The sequence below is a fragment of the Glycine max genome, chromosome 20 (genome assembly GCF_000004515.6).
Source record: "Glycine max cultivar Williams 82 chromosome 20, Glycine_max_v4.0, whole genome shotgun sequence".
Taxonomy (NCBI): Eukaryota; Viridiplantae; Streptophyta; class Magnoliopsida; order Fabales; family Fabaceae; genus Glycine; species Glycine max.
Genome location: NC_038256.2, coordinates 36489532 through 36510794, shown reverse-complemented (window position 1 = coordinate 36510794; position 21263 = coordinate 36489532). Strand labels below are relative to the sequence as shown.

The following is a 21263-nucleotide window of genomic DNA, read 5'->3' as shown; positions in this document are numbered from 1 at the left end:
CAGAAAACCTCTCCCAACCGGGGCCGAGGGGGCTAAGGTGAAAGAAATAGAAAATTGAAACGATTGTTCGGCGTCAATAAATATTGGGATCTGAATAAGTTGGAATCGAGACAAATTCTACCGCCCGAAAGCTAAAATGTTCTTCACACGGTACAAAAGAAACCTTGATCGTCAGAATTATTTTAGTTCTCCAACTTTTTTTCTTTCTCTGCTTATCTTTCCTTATTTATCCCATTTATAAAATTACTCAAAACTAAACGTGCATACAATGTATTCCCAGCCGCTGATTTCAGATTAGAAGACTAGCACCAACGCATGGGGTTGTCCAAATATCACGGCAAATGCAGAAGCAATGCTTATGAACTGCGTAAAAATAAAAATCACAAACTGGACTGCCAAGAGCGAAATCTGAACAGGCAAATAAACAATAACTATGCAGTAAACTTTGTTTTTCTTCTGTTCTTTTCTCATGTTCTTTTCCCATTTGGGTTTTTACTAATCCCCAACCTCCATTTTACCAAGAAAACCTTTCTTTCTAGCTTCAATTTATTCAAACTCATTTGCTAGAAGTTGAAAAAAAATAAAATACAGCACATCTAAGTCCCCTTCGAATTCACTGCTAAGAAGGAATGATAAATAACTAAAAGAAAACAACTGAAAGCCAAAGACTCCAAAAGTTTTAGTAGGTATAGCCCTTGACAAACATTCCCTTCTTGGCCTCTTCACTCTCACCCTCAGCAGAGTATCTTCCAAGTTGAGCCAAGGAGTTTGCTTTAGCACGCACCAAAAGGGACTTTTGAGCAGCTTCCACATTCTCAGGGTGTCCTTGCCATGTCTTAAGCACAGTGTTCTGAAGAGCCCGTGCATATGAGAAAGAAACATGCCATGGGTTGGGACTTTGGTTCATGGCATTTAGATTTAGTGTTGCTTCCACTTCGGATTGTCCACCAGACAAAAACTGAGAATACAAACAGAACATCGTTTCCAGTTTAATTTAGAGGTTCTAAATTTCAAATTCTTAATTAAGTGTAATCTTAAATGAAAAATAATTGAGATCAGCATCATCATGATGTGCTTATCATGCATGCAAATCTGATAGTCACAACAATTTATATGAAGAGGAAACAAAAAGGTGCCGTAACTGTACCATGATTCCAGGGACAGCAGGAGGAACTCTTCTTCTAAGCATGGTTAGAGTATATTTGGCAATGGTTTCTGGAGAAGCCTTTTCCTTGTGTTCAGCCCCAGGTGTAACCATGCTGGGTTTGAGCAAAATTCCCTCAAAAAGGACATTGTTTTCAGCCAAATAGAAGAAGACTTCTGACCAGACCTTCTCGGCCACTTCCAGCGTCCTCTCAATTGGGTGGTCTCCATCAAGAAGAATTTCAGGCTCTACGATTGGCACAAGACCATTGTCCTGCAATGGAACACAAATGGAGCCAGGGAATGAGTGCATTGTGAGGAAAAAACCTTGCTCAAGATAAACAGTAAAATAAGTGTTTTATGTACACTGACGACATCAAATATCAAACCATAAAAGTTCACAAACATAGCAAAAGTTACATGGTTACGATTCAATCAAATTTGACACCCCATGCACAACTTAACATGCACTTAAAATATCTGCTACCTTTGTCACACAAACCAAACTAAACCCACAAACAAAAGTTACTCCCTTCAAATGAAAGAACCCCATATCAGACGGGTACGGTGAACAAGACCAAAGGGACAGATAAACTACAAAAAATTGTATATTACTCTTAAGAATCAGCTAATTTCAGCAAACACAGATTCATGGGTACAACAATACCTGAGAGATAGCAGCATAACGTGCAAGCCCCCACGCTGCTTCCTTGACAGCTAATGCAGAAGGACCACATGGAATGCTAACAACTGTCCTCCTGTAGCCCACAACAAAATTTAAAACTCAATCTCAATGCATCCAATCAAGAAGAAACTTTCACAAAAGAACAAAGAAAGAATGACTTACCACTTGGCAAATCGAGCACCTTGCTTGTAGTATTCAGCAGACCTAGAAGCCAACCCATCCAGCCCTTGGCACCAAGACTCATTGTTTGACCCTGGCAGAGGGACCAGACCCTAAAAAGAGCAAAACTAAAAGCATAACCACCAAGCCAGTTTGTAATCAGTGAGACAAGACCAATGGCACTCAAACAACAAACCTTATCAACTTTGATGCCGGGCACAATGTTCTGATCGCGGAGGCAATCCACAAATTTATTTCCATCTGTTGTCGACTGGTAAAGGGTTTCTTCAAAAAGAATTGCACCAGAGATGTATTCACCAAGGCCAGGTGTGGTGAGCAGAAGTTGCCTATAGGCCTGGCGATTCACCTCAGTATTGTCCAATCCAATGGATGCTAAACGCTTCCCACATGTGGCATTTGATTCATCAATTGCAAGAATTCCACGACCGGGAGATGCAATAGATTTCTATACAACCAACAAACAAACAAAAAAAAAACTAATCAATAACCAATCAAAGGAAATTAATCTATATGTATAATGATTTTATATCTAAACTGGAATCTAAATCGACACAGAACAATAACAACTCAAAGCACGTTGCAAGTGCTAAAGTATTAGTAAAAAGTCAAACACAATGAAATACTAACGTAAATCAACAACCAAAACGAAAGGAAGCACAAAGGGGTGTCCCATAACAGCAAAGTTGAAAACTTTAGAGCACGAGAACGTTGAAAATCAAGAGAACTGATGAAGGGCAAGAAAGAACACGATCAAAGAAAAGGAGGTTACTAACGGCGGTTTGGACGAGTTCGTGTTGGTAAGAAGAAGCGCGGATCGGAAGAGAGACTCGGCGAGAAGAGGATCCACGGCGAGGAGAGAAGGAATTGTGGGCGATCCACTGGGAAGACAAGGTGTTGAGCTTTGCAGACGCCATGGCCATGGATGCTTAGACTTTAGAGTGAAGAGAAAGAGAAAGAGAAAGTGGGGCTGTATAGTACTATGTTTTTGGTGCTATGAGATTGTGTTGTGATGTGAAAGGTTAATAGTAGTGAAGAGATGAAAAAGAAAGGAGCTTTGGTTTTCTTGGCGACTCCGCGGTAGGTGATGTGAGACAGCTCTCCAGCGGCAATACCAAACATGACCAACAACCCACTTTTTCCTATTTTTTTGGATTTTAGCTTTTGATACAAAAAATAATATTCATTCCATCCGTAAAAAAATTATTTATTTTGTGAAAGAATTCATGTTTAATTTCTTTCATATAAAATGATCTTAAATCATTATCAGTTACAAGTGATATTAATTTTTGATCGAATGAGTTAAAGATACTTTGATATCTCATTCAAGAAAAAAAAATAATTAAAAAAAATGTTTTAAATATCAAGAATTCAATCAATAAAAAATAGTGATTCATGTGATTTGAAGGTGTTAATTAAGAATGAAATAGATAGTAATTGAGCATCTGACTCGTAAATTAGCTATCTAATAATGCCTCTCTCCCAGGGTCGAACCTATATTAAGGGTTGTATATATAAGTGAGTTTTTTATTTGATGGAATATAATTTTAGAAACAATAGTATTTAAGTATCATTTAGTTTTTTTACTTTTTCACAGTATTTTTTCTCCTTTTATTATTTTCATTATAAAGATAATAATATTTTTTTCAGATAAATTTTCCCCTTTTTATGACAAAGATAAATAGAATATGAGGATAATTTTTAGATAAATATTTTGTTTTCCTTTTTGTAAAGATAAGTGTATTTCTTCTTTTTTCTAAACAAAATATTTGAGTATCCATTTTAATAATTTCTTCTTTTATAATATATTATTTCTATTTTTGCATTCGCGATCAAATAGTTTTGCTATTGTTTCGTTTATTTTTTGTCTTAATTTTCTAGTTCATTAATTAAAAGAAAATCTGATAATTTAAAATTTTGGTAAAAAAATAACTAAAGTCTAATCAATAATTATTTTTATCAAAGATCAAACTTAAATAATATTAAACAATTTAACTTTAACTTTAATATATTAACTACTTGTGTTTCCTCACGGTTATCAAAAACAAGTTTATGAACACTAGTATAAGGAATTAAGAGGTTAAATTTAAGACACATCATCAAATATTCTATTTTCTAGCATAATATTTTGTATATTTTATTTGTTTTCTCTCTTGTTTTGACCTCGAGTGCACGTATCTAAACAAATTGATGTGTAAATGTTGAGAAAGAAAATTGGAATTTAGTTAAAACATTTTCTTATTTTTATTTCGATAAAATCATTTTGTGTTAATGTAATGTTTACCGAGTGAGTCACGTTGACCGAGTTTTAACTCTCAACCTTTGGTGGGCTAATGTTTGTGGATCGAAGACCCATCTTGACACCCCGTAAACCTATATTTTGTAACAAAAATAGTTTTTCTTTTTATGATTGAGACAATAAAAAGAAACTCCTAGAAAAGGAGGTGTTTGAAGCATGAACGATGAGGAGCTGCATTATCTGAACTGGACAAGATTCCAAAATCTCGAAGCCCAAATCCGACGAAGACCCTTGCGTCGCTCGCCACTCCGCGCACTGGTTGTAAAATTAGTTTAACAACTCGTAAATAATGCATCCAAATTTATTAGAATCAGCACTTATCTTAAATTCATAAAATATTTAAAACTTACATCTTTTGTAATACAAAATAAGAAAGTTTTCACACACTTTTTTCTTCCCAAAATAAGGGTACATTAGATAATTTTCGTTTAGTTATTTTATTTTTATTTATTTAATAAATATTATTAATTAGTAGAATATTTAATAGAAGTGAATTTTAAATGCACGTTTATTATGATTTTTAATGCATTCATTTATTGTAGTATATCATATAAATAGAACTATTTTTTATATAATAATATGAAATTATATCGATTTAATATTTTCAAAATGATTTTAAATCATAAAGAAAACTCTACTAACGAATTATAATATTTTAACTAAAAAAAACTCAATAGTCAATTTAAATAATTGAATATTTAAAAGAATATAAAAAACTAAAGAATTATCTCTTTAACTTTTTTATTTATTCATAGGATTTGAAAACATGTATTAGAAAGTTTATAACTTGCACATTCTATTCAATTTTTCCATTGTTATGCTGGAGACAACTTAATTTTTTAAAATAATAATATTTTAAAAAACTGATTGTAAATATAATTAGTTATAAAAGCAGTAAAATAATATTTTTAATATGACTTTCTTACCCTATGTTTGGTGAAGGGGAAAGAAAATAAGAGAGAAAATAAAACTTAAAAATTTAAATTGAAAGAAAAATGAAAGGAAATAATTTTTTCTTCTAAATGTCAATGACTCTCTTTTGGTTTCCTTCTATTTTCTCTCCAACCAAATAATGGAAAAACTACCCCTATACATATTTTTTTCCTTCCATTCTTTATTCTTTTCAGATACACCCTTATATTATTGGTTTTTTAGGCTAACAATATATTATTTAACATGTTATTTCTTTCTTTAGTTAATAACATATTATTTAACTCACCCTTAACTTTATTGAAAAATATAAAATTATGAGAGAATTATTAAATGAATTGTGAGACTTATTACATTTGTAATTTTTAATAAATTTTGACCAACAATAAAAAAATGTGTTTAAAAGAATATGTAATTAATATTTTTTATGTTTAAAGTGATGGTTGAAAAAAAAATTAGTACAAGAAGACCATTATTTTCACTTAAGTAAAGTTTTTAAAGTAAACATTTCATAATAAATAAATTATAGACAGGTTAAATAAATATCAAAAGAAAGAAGAATATAGACAATATGATAGAAGAAGAAAATAAATAAATAAATGCACAAGACTATCGAGAGAGAAAAAAAATTAAAGTTTAGTATAAGGAAAAAGCCAATAAGATTGATTCAGAAACCCACAAAGACCAGAGACATGAATTGAACGGTACTGAGGCTTACTTATACCACCCTCAACCTCAACCCTCTTCTCTTTCAACATCTGAGAATTCCAAGTTCTGTTCTGAGAAGAATTCACAACAACCACCCTTCTCTGTTTTATTTTATTCCTTCACTCTGTGAAAACAAAACATCATGTCTCAGAACCAGAATGGCAAGTGGGTGCGAATTGCCCCAGAACAAGTTCGAGGCTCCTCCAATGGACACGTGGAAGTGGGAGGTTCCAACAGGCTCTGCATAAACCCTCAGAAAGATCACAAGTCCGAAAGCTATGAGGACCTTCAATTGGAGTTCAACCCTCTTGTGTTCAGCTCTCTGGAGCAGTATTTGCCTCCTCACATGTTGAACCTCTCACGTGAGGTTAAGGTTCAGTATATGAGGAACATTCTGCTTCGCTATTTGCCCGAGAGTGAGCGCATTCGGGTGGGTGTGTCACTGTAATTTTGGAGTTTTGCGGTTTTTTCTTCTTCTGTTGACTTAACTGTGTTTGAAAAATAATAGTGGGCTGAAAGGGCCCCGATGGGTGTTGGGGTTTCAAAGCCGTGGAACTTTTTCGTTTTCTTGAATAAAAAATTGATTTTGATGTTGCCCTTAATCAATAACGACGCGTTTGTGGTGCCCTGTTGTGCTGCCTTGCCTGCACTGTTGATTGGTTTGGCGAGGATTTTGGGAACATTTTGATGTTTTTGAAAATTGGGAAAAGTAGGAATGTGAATTGTGTTTCATTTTAGGCAAATGCTAACCGGTGTCCTTAGGGTTGGTTAAGGAACTAAAAGGAGAAATGTCTTTATTGGGATGCAAAAGATTGCACTGCTCATGACTTTTTTTTATGTTTCCCTATGATTTTCACAACAAATACTTTCTCCTTTTACCCTTCATTTTATCTCCCTTAATTGATAGCAAACGATTTGGATGATTCTGTACTTTTTGACTGCTGAATGGAGGGATGCATGTTCTGAAGATGGTGATGTCTGTTTAATTAAAAAGTTGATCTTTTATTGAAGATATGGTTCCAAATCATTTATGTTGTTAGTCTTGTCTTCTTAGTTCTTTGGAATAATGCCAATCTTATCTTTCATTTGCATGTTTTTCGTCTGTTGGAGCTTGGAAGTACTTGGTTGTGCCTATTTTGATAATGATACATCTGCTATGTATGTTAGTGGGTTTTATGGAAGCTTAATATTCTCAAGCGTTGGAGTCTGAATGACATGGATTTCTGTCTGCAATTGTCATAGAAAAATGTCATAACATGTTATTTGGTTACTTGTATTAAAAATTACTTGTTAACCTAAGAAGGTGAGATAAATGAGCAGTGTTTGTTGTATTGTTGATAGCAAGTTTTACTTAGTATGACAGTAAATATATGTTTATTTTCTTTTTTCCTGGTTTTTCGATTGGTTTTGTTGGTCACTCTTTTGAGTTTTAGTTATTCTATGTTGGATTGAACAGATTCAAAAACACAAGGAATACAGGCACAGGATCATGCTGAACTATCCAGTAAGTTTTCAACTGAATGTCACATTTGCAGTTTTGTTCATTTGTAAATTGAATATTTTGATGGATTGATTTTGTGATTCTTTTGGAAATTGGGAGAAATGTTGTTGATGGGATAATTTTTCTTACTTCTAATGGGTGGCATATTTTATTTGGTACTTATCTATGAGAATTTGGAATTAGCACATGTTAACATTAGAACTTTCTGAACCGAGAACAGTTGTCCTGTCTCGTTTCTGTATGTAGCGTGCATGTTCTGAACATGCTCAATCTTACCCGCTTATTCACTGTCGTTTGTAGCCGCTATGTAAGCAGATATATAGTATGGATGCTGAGAAATTTTTCACACCCTCATTTCTCAGAGCAGTTGAAGAAAATTCAGAAGCAAGTTTTAGAAGTATAATGGCTGAACCTCGTAAAGGACTTTATACATTTGAAATGCTTCAACCCCAATTTTGTGAGATGCTGATGTCTGAGGTATCACATTTCTTTCTTTTCCTTTTCATTCATATATCTTTTTATCTGTTCTATATTAGTGTTTTATGTTCTTATCAAGTTCTGATCACTTAGGTGGATAATTTTGAAAGATGGGTTCATGACACCAAGTTCAGAATCATGCGACCAAATATAATGAATCAATATGGTGCCGTTCTTGATGATTTTGGCATGGAATCCATGCTCGAGAGATTGATGAATGATTTCATAAGTCCCATATCTCGAGGTTATTTTTTATTTTTCGTAATGAGAATGGATTAGAAAATTACGACTGAGATGAAGAAACTAATATAGTGATGTGGACTAACTTTTGCAATTTGAATTTCTATAGTTTTCTACACTGAAATTGGTGGAACCTCGCTGGACTCCCATCACGGGTTTGTTGTTGAATATGGAATCAATCGGGATGTGGAACTTGGTAGGTTTCTCAAACTAAGGTCATCGTATTGTGGATATGCAATTGGCTGGAATCTGTAAAAAATATTTTGAACCTAAATGGAGTTTAATGTTTCAAGCATATCTATTTATGGTTTTATATTAATCTACTTTAATCATTCTTTTTATGGTATACACATTTACCTATTATCGTGCAGATTTTGGTCTATTATTTGACCATGACAAAAGGATAAGAAAATAGAATTGTGTTAGATTTTTCAGATTGTCTGAAATACTGATATATTCAGTTGTTATATATTTTGTAGCCTCAATGCCTTATACGCCTGTTTTGTTTTTTTATTTCTTTGTAGTAGGATACCTGATCTCCCCCCTTAGGATTTTTGGGATGGATGGTTTTGGGGGGAAAGGGTTGGGAGGGTAAGTTTTTCATTGCAAGTATGTATTCTCTAATTTGAGAGTTTTTAATTAATCCCCCTCCTTCCTTATTTCCCTCCCAAATCCTCCATCTAAAATAACTGAAGTTCACTGTAGTTTTTTATGGAGACTCCATTAATTCAGGTTCACTAACTATCAATGATACTTTGGTTATTTTGGCTTATCTTGGGTTAAATTTAAATGTATCTATTCTTTTACTTTAAATTTTATCTCTTGTTGCCTTTCTCGTTATTCCATCACAAATCATGAGCATTAGATACTTTTCTCTCATGAATTCAATTCTACGCTAGGATCTTTTTCCTTCTTGTATTGCTTACCTTTGATGCTTACATATTTTGTATAGTATGAGTGTATCTTGATTTAATTTCTTTGCTGCCCGTCTTTCTGTGTACCTCTCTCCCAACAAATTAGCTTTATATGCTTTTGTTGAAATCTAAAGAGCCATATTTTTGCAGGCTTCCATGTGGATGATGCAGAAGTCACCTTAAATATTTGCTTGGGAAACGAATTTTCTGGTGGAGAACTGTTCTTCAGGGGTGTTCGATGTGATGAACATGTAAATTCAGATATCCAACCAGGGGTATGTTTACTACATTTATGCTGAATAATTTATATCAAACTACATTGATCTCCAGCATATATCTGAATTATGTCTTAAACTTAAAAGAGAAAATAGCTATGCCGCTTGTTGATTATTCATACCATTTCAGTGTTCCGGATGGTTGTCCCATCCCTATCCCTTGTTCCTAAAAGCTGAAAAAATTATACTCGAACCAAGTCACAGCTAGCTGTTAAAGTTGGAGAACCCAAGGCCTTATAAATCCCATACCAAAATCTCATGCTTCTAATGTTAGACTCAAGTCTCAGACCTTGCAATTAGATCCTAACACACTATTTATTTCCTAAGTACATTAATGGACAAATACGTTATAAATTTCTGAGTTGTACATTTCATATTATTCTTACTGAAATTGAATAGCATTATGGCAATATTAGAACATTATATTGACAAAAAATTATTGCATTAGTAATAAGTATATGAATTTCATATAGACATTTACTTTGTTAAATAAATAACTCTGAACATATCTTTGCAGGAGATCTTTGATTATCCCCATGTTCCAGGACATGCAATTCTTCATCCTGGTCGTCACCGGCATGGCGCTAGACCTACTACATCTGGGAATCGGATGAATTTAATTATCTGGTGTAGAAGGTATTTACATCACTTTTTTTTACTACTTGAAGAAATTCACATAGCATGAAGCACAAAATTTTCCATACATATCCCCTTGTGGCTTTAGATTGCAAAATATAATCATAGTTATGGTCAATTACACATGCATCAACCTTCATGTTGTCATGCAGTTCGGCTTTTAGAGAGTTGAAGAAATATCGGAAAGATTTTTCTAGCTGGTGTGGAGAATGCAGACGCAAGAAGAAGGAGAAAGAGCGCCTATTAGTTATGGCCACCCAACAGGTAACACTAATTAACAATAACAGCTTTTGAGATGAAAGGAATGACTAAGATTAATGTTAATGTTGTCATCTTCCATATGCAACTAACTCTGTGTCTTCACTTTGTAGGAATTAATGAACAGGGGAATGCAATCGGCCTCGTGAACTTGCACACACAAATTGTCCTTGTATAGTTGATTCAACATTGAGCTTTTTTTACTTTTTCTAGATTCTGGATTGTTTTTAGTGAAACTAGAACGCCTGTGCAAAAGCACAGGAAACAACCCAGCAGAGTCCCATTTCCGTGAGTCATTTTTTCGTTAAAAAAAGGTAAAATACAAAGAGAGAGAAAACTGAACATTGCATAGAATGAAGACACTTGGAAGTTTAGAATGGTGGCTGGACAGTTGTTATAATACTATTGATGAAATGTGATGTAGGTTGAAAGTTATACACATGCGTTTCATAGAGTAACAAGAACAGAAGAGGAAATAGTTTAATAATTGACTGTTTTTAATTTCTAATGTTATTCAGGGAGTTGCGTTGGACATTGCAGATTTGCTGGTACACCCAATAATTTTTAAAAATCCTCATTATATCCCTCTGTTATAAGTAGTGTTTTCCTTCTTCACTTTTGTTCACGCGATTTTGTTTTTATTTTTATTTTTCCTTCATCGTCATTCTTGTGAGAGGTGTTTCTTGAGAGTTTTTCATTCGTTCTTGTGTCCTCTTTAGTCGAGGTGCATTGTTTATGGTGGTTTGTCGACAAGTTATGATTGTGCCGCTGGTTGATTTGGCCATTAACAGTGGAGATAAGTTGTTGATTTGATTTATTTTCGTGTAATACTTACATATTGATAATTCATAAGTTATATAAAATTTACGGATTGATAATCCTTAAGTTTTATATAACTTATGGATTGGTGATCCATAAAAAATATACGGATTGACAATCTGTAAGAAGCATACAGATTAACAATCCGTATGAAACTTACAGATTATTAATCTGTATGCTTCTTACGGATCTGTAATTTTGTTTTAAATTTATTTGTTATTTTTATAAATTTATTTTGTTGTTTAATTAGAAAAAAAATAGGATTGTTAATTAAAAAACTTTTAAATAGATGTAGTTTGAATATTCATTTAAAAGTTGTAGTTTGTATAGCTTGAAATGATATTAATGTGAAAAGAATTTATACATAAAATTATTTTTTTTGTTTTTAATTTAATATAGTATATTAATAAATGCAGTAAAAAATGCGAAAATTATATGATAGTATAATTATAGTGTGGTTAAGGATTTTTTGTTTGTTATTGAAATTTTTGAATAATTTGTTAAGATGGACGAAGATCAGTGGATGTATGATAGTATAATATCTGAAGAAGTTGATATGAATGACCAAAATGAAGACAAAGCTGGTGTGAATCTAGTACATGTTGATTGTTCTAATGCGTTCAATACTTCTTAGGTATTAATATGATTTATTGTTATTAAAGTAATTAAATGAATGTTCCTTGAAGACTAAAATTGTGTGGATTGCATTGTAGGTGTTTGTTATCCGTGATGATGTTTTGCATTGGACTCGATCTGTTGTTTATGATATTGGATTTGTGGCAACAATTATGGGCTCAGACATAAATAATGGTATTAGAGGAAAGACCTCATTTGTTTTAATTGGTTGGAAAATGAGTGATCAGTATAGAACCAAGAAGAAAAATTTGGTAAAAACATGTAATGACAGTATAAAATGTGGGTGATCCTTTAAGTTGCGTTAGAAACCAGTTGTGGGAGGCGAATGATGGATGATGAAGTTAATTTGTGGAAGTCACAATCATGAATTGGCGAAGTCATTAGTTGGACATCCATATGTTAGTTGACTGATTAAGGATGAAAAGATCATTGTTACTGATATGACAAAGTCAATTGTGTGCTGGATATTTTTGACAAAGTCATTAGTTGGACATCCATGTAGTCTGATGAACGTTGTGTAAGCGCTACGCATATCTGACCCACCGATGCAATGTATTCAGAAAACTAAATCCACTTATCATCAATGCCTTTTATACATAGACAAGGAGCTACAGAGTGTGGAGGAATGAACTGCACATACCCAAATTGTCATACAACCCTATCCGGTCGATGTATGACAATAGATAGACCTTATCTGATATGTCCGAAAAATAAAGAGATAACCTCAAACTCTCTGAATGCACGATGGTCACCGTATGAAATCCAGTACACAACATCAATGTCAATCTATCCAAACGCTTAAGATACGTCGATACTGGTAATGCCTTCTCAAACTTCCAACGACAGGCACGTGATTTTCTCTCATTATAATCCTCAGCAACAATAGCATAACCAATAGAAGGAAAGTGCTCGTAGATCCAACACTGCACATATTTTAAAAACAAATAAATTCAACATAATTCTCAATATAAAAAGTAAACAACTAAAAATAAATTATAAGAAAAATCAAATTACCTGTAAAAATGTGATATATCCTGCAAGTTGTTTGGTTGTGCTCTTTGACACATCATTCAAATTCTCATGCATATGTACCAATGTCGTAACTCCACATGCGTAGCTTCCACTTTGCATCAGGTCACGAAATGAGTTCAAGAATATCACATGAACGTGTGTGATACTATTGTTAGCAAACAATGTGCAACCAAGAAGATACAACAAATACGTTCTAGTTGCTACAGTCTACTATGTTATGTCACATTTGCTTTGATATACGTCTCGCAACCAATATAGTTGAACATATGCCCCATGAAATTGTACTGTCTCAGCTCTTGCCTCTTCAGAGCTCACTTTAAGCAATTCGACTAAGAGGAAGACGACATCGTCCATATGAAGAGGCTCAAAGCTATGGAACACACTTGTAATGGGTAGATGCAACAACGATGCCACATCATCCAAGGTGATAGTCACTTTTCCTATCGACAAATGGAAACTACTAGTTTCCTTATGTCACCACTCCACAAAAGCAAACATAAATGGAAACTAATGGCCATATCTTACATGACAATATTTTGCAAGAACTCTACCCCTCGGAAAAAAGCTTTTTCCTAGTCCCATAGAAAAACAAAGCAACCTTTTCTTTTTCATTTTCCTACTTCATGTATGCTACATAAATTTGTGATCGGGTTACTTATGGCTATGGAGAGTAAAATTGTAAAAACGACATGTTCAAATGTCAACAAATGAATGAGGTAAAGTTTTTTTTTTTTCTTCAAATACCTAACAAAAGCAAGGATAATGGGTAGTTGAGCTCCAAAGTCTCAATCTGCAACCAATTAATTATCTATGCACAATGTGCAGTCGAGCTGTTTCAAAATTTTAATTGGTACATCTTTCAAGGCTCAAGCTCTATAGTGTTGTCATCTTTTACTAGAAGTTTGGCTTGAACTTCTTCTCTTTATATAGTGGAGATGATACTTAACTGTTACTTCCACAGACTTTATAAATAGGGGTCTTTGACCCTCTATGAGATGTGATTAGAAAAGAAATGGAAAGTAGAGCAAACTATTTTTTTAATCATTTTTTAAGAGAAACATTTTAACACATATTCTTCATGATTTGATCAAGTGATCCTCAAGAAACCCATTGAAAACATTACGAAAATGTGCTAATCATCCAAGAAGATGTTTGAGACTATCAAGTTCTAGAAATACGATGGGAATATCTGTTTTAGTCTCTGGAACATCAAATTGTGGGGTTTGTTGAAAGAATAGAGTCTAAACATCTTTATTTAAAAAATCCAATAATCTCAAGGGTTAGATTCTCATTAAACAAGAGGACAAGACACATTCCTTAATTTTGTTATCTTTATTAGATGAGGTTGCTAAAGAACATGTTGTTGTCGAGCTTGGGGTTGAAACTAGAGAAACCAATGACAATACAACTAGTCTTCAAAGAATAAAAATTAAAAATTTTGATTTATGCTTGAATGGGTAAAAAGAGAGTCAATTTTGTCTCATACAATTTAATGATAAATTAGTATCTACATTTTATAATTTAATTTGAAATTAGTTCTTGAATATTATAATTTAATGACAGAATGGTTTCACAAATTTAACAATATCATAAAATTGTTACATTCTTTTTTTACACGTTTAGGGACTAAATCGAAATTTTCATTTTTTAAAAGATTAAATTATCATTGTTTTACATATTCAAGGACCAAAATGATCATTTATTAAAAATCTATGAAGATTTTTTTAATAAATTATAGATATGAAAAAACAATACAATTAAAAGAAAAAAGATAAAAAAAATAAGGAACAGAACATAAAAAGAGAAAAAAATAACATTATTATTATTATTATTATTATTATTATTATTATAATAATAATAATAAAAATTTAACATATGAATAAAGTTTTATTAGTTTTACATAAAAGAGAAGGCTAAAATACAATTTTGACATCCTATTTTACCTTGGTATGTTGTTCTTTTATTTTAAAATAGAGACATTTTAATTCATAATTTTGAAAATTCACAATTTTCCCTAAACTTATTTATTTCATTATTTTAATTAATTAGATAATTTATTGATGGTATCTTAAATGATATGTTAGGACCAAAATTCAATTGGACTAAAATAAAAGATAATATTTTTTATACCATAATATTATATATACCACAAAATGTGTTTGGGATCCTATGAAATTTGAAAAGTATTAATTTTGTTTTTATAACTTTTTTATATTAATTTGATCATTATGAAAATAAAACATTTTTGTTGGTCCTTAATGATAATTTCGTTAGATGATCCCTTGATTTGACTAATCTTCCCCCTAATCTCACTAGATAGTGAGAGAAAACTGTCCAGAAAGTGATGAAAAAATATAAATTTTTGAGGTATTTAACCATCAGAGTTTGTTTGATTCATTTTGTGGGATTTAATCGCCACCATTTATTTAATTCATTTGTTATCTAATTACACATGTAAGTTTATTAGGCACGTCAGATTACCATCTAATGAAGATACCATCGATGATTAATAAAAATATCTTTCATTTTTATTGGAACTAACTTAATGTGAAATTTTTTATGAAAATCAAATAAATATTTTTCAAATTTTATAAGAAATCTAAACATATTTTATCCTTATATATAATGATGCTATTTATTTTGAAATATAATTGGCAAAATATATCTTAATTTAAGTTTTACATTTATTTTGTTGACCAATTTACCTATATATAATATTAAAATTGATATATTAATGTATTTTTCTATATCCTAATTTGAGGTGTGCTTAGGTATGTTTGGATTGGTGACAAAGGATGAAATGAACAGGAATATAGTGGAAGGGGAAGTTGCTCTATTATTTGGTTTGTAAAAATTAGAATGAAACATAATAAAATATGATGGATCATGATTTATTCCATTGTTTAACCCCAATTTTCTTTTCCTAATTTTGGAATGTACTTGACAAAGCAAAATTTTTAGATTATAAAATAATTATTTTATTTTTATTAAAAAAAATGATAGAACAAGAAGATACTTTTAATATTATCAAATAGGATACCGCTGACTTACTGAGACAGGTAACAGATCCACCTAAAAGATTATACTACATAGGCTCAAACCGTAAATAATTTTATCAGGTTATAGCTATTCATTTAACTAGCTCCTAGAGTATCCGATGAATTAAAGTTTTTAAATTATAAAATATTAACTTAATCATAATTAATAAACCTGATAAAAAAAAAATATAAAGCATTGTATTATTACGTGACGTCCCTTTCTTCTCTTTTCTTTTATCGTTTGTGAAATCACGACCATGTCGTCGCAGAATCAGAATAGGTCGTTGGAGCAAGCTGGACCCTCCGGCTCCGGTGGACAGGTGGGAGTGAGAGTAGTGAATTGGAGTGGTTCCGATAGGCTTTGCATAAGCCCTAAGCGAGATCACAAGCCCGAAAACTATGACGACCTTCAATTCGAGTTCAATCCTAATATCTTCGCCTCTCTCGAGCACTATTTGCCTCCTCATATGCTCAACCTCTCACGTGATGTTAAGCTTCACTACATCAGGAACATTCTTCTTCGCTATTTGCCTGAGAATGACCGCATTTGGGTGCACCTTTTTTTTAATTAATTAAAATTTTCATTGTTTTTATATTCCCCTTATTAATCAATAAGCTGTAGTTTGTTATTCTATGTTCGATTCAACAGATTCAAAAGCTGAGGGAATACAGGCTAAAGATCATATTGAATTATCCAGTAAGTTTCTCAACACATATGAAAAATGACAGTTTTTGTTCATTTGTAAATTGATTATTTTGATGTTTTCATTTTATGATTCTTTTGATCTTTTCCTAAACTGTGGCATGGGATAGTTTCTGTTACACTTTTAACAGCACATGTTAAAATTAGAAATTTCTGAACTGATAAAAGTCATGCTGTCTCCTTTCTGTATGTTCCAATCTTACCAGTTATTCACTTCTTTTTTTTTTTTTGTAGCCGCTGCATAAGGAGATATTTACTATGGATGCTGAGAGCTTTTTCGTACCATCATTTCTCAGAGCAATAAAAGAAAACACAGAAGCGAGTTTTAGAAGTATAATGGCTGAACCTTGTAAAGGAGTTTATACATTTGAAATGCTTCAACCACAATTTTGTAAAAAACTGATGTCTGAGGTATCACATTTCTTTCCTTTCCTTTCATGCATATATATCATTTTTATCTGTTCTATATTAGTGTTTTATGTTCTTATCAAATTCTGATTGCTTAGGTGGATCATTTTGAAAGATGGGTCCATGGTACCAAACTCAGAATCATGCGACCTAATGCAATGAATAAAAATAAACATGGTGTTATTCTTGATGATTTTGCCTTTGAAGCCATGCTTGACAGATTTATGTGTGATTTCATACAACCTATATCTCGAGGTTATTTTTTATTTTTCTTATTGAGAATGAATTAGAAAATTATGATTGTGATGAAGAAACTTGAATAAAGATGCGGACTCACTTTTGCAATTTGATTTTTTGTTTTTTTAGTTTTCTACCCTGAACTTGGTGGATCCTCACTGGACTCTCACCATGGTTTTGTTGTTGAATATGGAATTAATAAGGATGTGGAACTTGGTACGTTTCTCAAACTTAGGCTACTTCTTTAAATGGAATCTGTAATGAATATTTTTTAACCTAAATGGAGTTTAATGTTTCAGGCATGTCTATTTTTTAATCATTCTCTTAATGTTTCAAGCATGTGGAATATGCATTTACCTGTCATCTTGCAGATTTTGATTCTTTTATTTGACTGTTACAAAAGGATAAGAAAATAAAAAAGCATTAGATTTTTCAGATTGTATGAAATACTTAGATATTCTGTTTTGTTATATTTTTAGCCTCAATGCCTTGTATGCCTTTTTTGTCTTATAATTTCTGTGTAGCAGGATCACAAGGGCAAAAAGCTTATTTGAAGTTCAGAATATTAGTGAAGATGTAAAGATTAAATTAGCAAAGTTAAGCATAGCAGGAGAGGATTCTACTATCCATTGGTTTAATCTTTTGAGAGAAACAAAAGATGGACTTACACGGGAGAAGTTGAAGTGAGAAACGATGGGGGGGGGGGGGGGCGACAATATAAAAATCCTTTACAAAAACTGACTGAGTTGAAACAAGAGGGAGGGATCGATGGAAGAGTTTATAGAAGCATTTGAATTTCTCTCATCACAAGTTAGTTTAGTTTTGTTTTTTTGAGGAGTTAATCATTTAGTTGAAGAACAATATTTGGGTTATTTTTTGGGTGGGTTGCAACCTGAAATTAAGCATTATCTGCAAACTGTTCGACCCAAAACAAGAATTCAAGATAGGCAATATGCACGAAGTATAGAGGTAGAAAGAAATGGGATCTTAGTAGTGTTTCAAAGCTATCAAAGTGGTTGTATGGTCCGCAAGGTGATGCCGGATCAAGTATTACAATTAAGGTTAGTGGAAGCCAAAATCGTTCTAGGCCAGGGTCAAACTCAAATATCAACCAATCTGGCCAAAATAAAGGAAATTCATCTGTGGCATTCTCAGGTAGAAGAACAGAGGGTGAACAGTGAAATTCAGCAAAGAGCAATAATGGCCTGCGCCATTGAACATGCCAAGAATTGATGGAAAGGAAAAGCAAGGGTTTATGCGTTAGGTGTGGAGAAAAGTTTCCTCCCTTACATCAATGCGCAGAGAAACAATTAAGATTGGTAATTTTGGGAGATAATGAAGCCCTAAATTAAGATGGAGAAGTAATTGCTATTCAATTGGATAAAGAGAATGTGGAAAAAACAGTTTCTAACTTTCAGCCTTGGGAACAGGGCTTATTTTTCAGCAGGCAGTATTGATATGAACAAATAATCATGGGCAAGTATGTGTAGAAAATAATTGCCGGTAGTTATGTATTAGGAGTATATGAGCCCATTTGTTAAAACTTTTATTTTTTTGAAAAACACTTTTTTTAACAAAATAATCAGTTTTCTGCTATTTTTAAAAACAAATCCTATTTTCTTCTTAAAAAAACATTTTTTTTAAAAGTGTTTTTTTATACATTTTTTTAAAGTTTAAACAAACTGACTTTATATCTGATAGTAGGTTATCTAATCAGGTGTGAAGTCATTTCATGTTTGTGGACAGAGAATACTACTCTCTGTAATGTCTCCGGAGAACAAGTGTATTTGTGTAATAGGAGACTTTTTGTCTCTGGGACAGTAAATGTATTGTTCTATTGTGTGTGATTTCAGAGTTCAATATTTACTTTTATTACATTTACCAATTGGAGTTCTATCATTCACTATATTTGATGGAGACTCAATTAATTCAAGTTCACTCTAACTGTCAATGATACTTTGGTTATTTTGGGTTATCTTCCGTTAAGTTAAATGTATCTATTCTTTTACTTTAAAATTGTCTCTTGTTGCCTTAATCGTTGGTTCATTACAAATCATGATTATTAGATACTTTTCTCTAAGGAATTCAATTCTATGCTAGATCTTTTTCCTTCTTATATTGCTTACCTTTGATTGATGCTTACATTCAAAGGAATTCAATTCTGGTGTGCTTTACTTTCTTTGCTGTCTGTCTTTCTGTTTACCTCCCAACAAATTAGATATATATGCTTTTGTTGAAATCTAAAGAGCAATATTTTTTCAGGCTTACATGAGGATGAGGCAGAAGTCACCTTAAATGTTTGCTTGGGAAAAGAATTTTCTGGTGGAGACCTGTTCTTCCAGGGTGTTCGATGTGATGCACATGTAACTACAAATACGCAACCAGAGGTATGATTACTACCTTACTATTATGGGAAAATTATATTTATGCTGAATAATTTATCTAACTACATTGGTCTCCAGCATACATCTGAATTCTGTTTTAAACTTCAAAGAGAAAATAACAATGCCTGCCAGTTGATGATTCATACCCATTCAGTGATCTGGATGGTTCTCCCATCCGTATCCCTTGTTTCTAAAAGCTGAAAAAGTTATACTCGAACCACATCACAAAAGCTACCTATTATAGTTGGAGAACCCAATAAATCCCATACCAAAATCTCATGCTTCTAATGTGAGACTCAAGTCTCATACCTAAATTAGATCCTAACATACTAATTATTTTTTAAGTACATTACTGGACAAATGTGTTACAAATTTGAGTTATACATTTCATATTATTCATCACGAAATTGAATAGCAGTATTGACATATTAGAAACATGATATTAACAAAAAATTATTACATTAGTGGTGAATATATGAATTTCATATAGACATTTACATTGTTAAATAACTCCGAACATATCTTTTGTAGGAGGCCTTCAATTATTCCCATGTCCCAGGACACGCAATTCTTCATCCTGGTCGTAACCGGCATGGCACTAGACCTACAACATCTGGGAATCGGATGAATTTAATTCTCTGGTGTAGAAGGTATTTGCATATTTTTTTTACTACTTGAGAAAATTAACACAACATAGCCCCTTGATTCACCGAAGCAGCAAATTTTTCACACTCGTCCCCTTGTGACTTTAGATTGCAAATTTATAAGCATAGTTTTGGTCAAATTACTTAATGCATCAACCTTCATGTTGTCACACAGTTCGGCTTTTATAGAGTTGAAGCGATATCAAAGAGATTTTTATAGCTGGTGTGCAGAATGCAGACGCAAGAAGGCAGAGAGAGTGCGTTTGTCAGTTGTGGCCGCCAAACAGGTAAAACAATATCAGCCTTTGAGATGAAAGGAACGACTAAGATTAATGTTCAAGTTGTCATCTTCCATGAAACTCATTCTCTCATTGTCTTCACTTTGCAGGAATTACTAAAGAGCGAAATATAATTTGCCTCATGAACTTGCACATGTGAATTGTGCTTGTATAGTTGATTCACATCATTGAACTTCTTTTCTGTTTCTAGATTCTGTATTATTTTTAACGAAATGAAATATGATTGAAGTTGCAAGTTATAAGCATGATGAACTTGATACCCGAACCAATAGACATTTTTTTAACCAAAAAAAGCTGACTGTTGCAAAAGATTTACGGAAGAAATCGTAACTAGATTGACACCTCTCACGAAAATCAGCATATAACATGCCAGGAAATATCATTCAACCAAAATAGATAACAACAAAAGGCATGGGGGACATAAACCAAACCCATGGAAAAACAAATTATTTGAGTTATTAATTGGGTGAATGCGAGTAGTAATCACCATTTGAAATACTTAAATACTTTTAATTTCATATAACGTAAGTTACTCTAATTTGTTTTTAGCAAAAAAAATTCAAAATTATTTATTTAGTATAAATATTTTCTTTTTGAAAGGGCAAATTTTTAGTATCTCCATATATAAATTTAAGAACTTTTGTTGGACACATGTCAAGTCCTTAATCATCCAGTCTTTCCTACACAAATAAATAAATATATTTTAAAATTACTTATTTTTTTCTATAAATATGTTTCAAAATGAGTAAATCACCCTTTTATGCTGTGAATTTGAATAACACTTTTATTTTAATTATTGAATGGAAGAATTTTTTTAAAA

General features: G+C 32.4%; 3 protein-coding genes across 4 annotated transcripts; 2 read left to right on the top strand and 1 right to left on the bottom strand.

The window, feature by feature from the left end:
* Positions 1 to 409: 409 nt before the first annotated feature.
* Positions 410 to 3048, bottom strand: LOC100786504 (putative fructose-bisphosphate aldolase 3, chloroplastic). The gene is made up of 6 exons (NM_001255243.3): positions 2782 to 3048; positions 2184 to 2453; positions 1991 to 2100; positions 1811 to 1901; positions 1148 to 1417; positions 410 to 958 (listed from the first exon to the last, which is right to left on the bottom strand). The coding sequence occupies exons 1-6, from the start codon at positions 2926 to 2928 to the stop codon at positions 680 to 682; spliced, it is 1167 nt and encodes a 388-aa protein (NP_001242172.2). The 5' UTR covers positions 2929 to 3048; the 3' UTR covers positions 410 to 679.
* A 2836-nt stretch (positions 3049 to 5884) lies between these two features.
* LOC100785989 (2-oxoglutarate and iron-dependent oxygenase domain-containing protein CP2) lies at positions 5885 to 10825 on the top strand. Its single transcript, XM_003555878.4, has 9 exons — positions 5885 to 6372; positions 7399 to 7446; positions 7744 to 7920; positions 8014 to 8164; positions 8270 to 8356; positions 9225 to 9349; positions 9867 to 9985; positions 10138 to 10249; positions 10357 to 10825. The coding sequence occupies exons 1-9, from the start codon at positions 6085 to 6087 to the stop codon at positions 10390 to 10392; spliced, it is 1143 nt and encodes a 380-aa protein (XP_003555926.1). The 5' UTR covers positions 5885 to 6084; the 3' UTR covers positions 10393 to 10825.
* A 5143-nt stretch (positions 10826 to 15968) lies between these two features.
* On the top strand, positions 15969 to 20682 carry LOC100798154 (2-oxoglutarate and iron-dependent oxygenase domain-containing protein CP2). 2 transcript variants are annotated; one of them, XM_003555215.5, is made up of 9 exons: positions 15969 to 16319; positions 16418 to 16465; positions 16706 to 16882; positions 16978 to 17134; positions 17246 to 17332; positions 19379 to 19503; positions 20032 to 20150; positions 20320 to 20431; positions 20533 to 20682. In XM_003555215.5, the coding sequence occupies exons 1-9, from the start codon at positions 16026 to 16028 to the stop codon at positions 20554 to 20556; spliced, it is 1143 nt and encodes a 380-aa protein (XP_003555263.1). In that variant the 5' UTR covers positions 15969 to 16025; the 3' UTR covers positions 20557 to 20682. The 2 variants fall into 2 exon arrangements, with proteins under 2 accessions (XP_003555263.1, XP_014628517.1); XM_014773031.3 differs by having other exon boundaries at positions 16391 to 16465.
* Positions 20683 to 21263: the final 581 nt, after the last annotated feature.

Excerpts from the sequence above, each read along its gene's own strand:
- LOC100786504 (NM_001255243.3), bottom strand. The coding sequence starts at position 2,928 with ATGGCCATGGCGTCTGCAAAGCTCAACACCTTGTCTTCCCAGTGGATC. Across the intron at positions 2,454-2,781 it reads ACGAACTCGTCCAAACCGCC|AAATCTATTGCATCTCCCGG; the intron begins GTTAGTAACCTC and ends TTGGTTGTATAG. Across the intron at positions 959-1,147 it reads CTGCTGTCCCTGGAATCATG|TTTTTGTCTGGTGGACAATC; the intron begins GTACAGTTACGG and ends TTGTATTCTCAG.
- LOC100785989 (XM_003555878.4), top strand. The coding sequence starts at position 6,085 with ATGTCTCAGAACCAGAATGGCAAGTGGGTGCGAATTGCCCCAGAACAA. Across the intron at positions 7,447-7,743 it reads GGATCATGCTGAACTATCCA|CCGCTATGTAAGCAGATATA; the intron begins GTAAGTTTTCAA and ends TGTCGTTTGTAG. Across the intron at positions 8,165-8,269 it reads CATAAGTCCCATATCTCGAG|TTTTCTACACTGAAATTGGT; the intron begins GTTATTTTTTAT and ends GAATTTCTATAG.
- LOC100798154 (XM_014773031.3), top strand. The coding sequence starts at position 16,026 with ATGTCGTCGCAGAATCAGAATAGGTCGTTGGAGCAAGCTGGACCCTCC. Across the intron at positions 16,466-16,705 it reads AGATCATATTGAATTATCCA|CCGCTGCATAAGGAGATATT; the intron begins GTAAGTTTCTCA and ends TTTTTTTTGTAG. Across the intron at positions 20,151-20,319 it reads TTAATTCTCTGGTGTAGAAG|TTCGGCTTTTATAGAGTTGA; the intron begins GTATTTGCATAT and ends GTTGTCACACAG.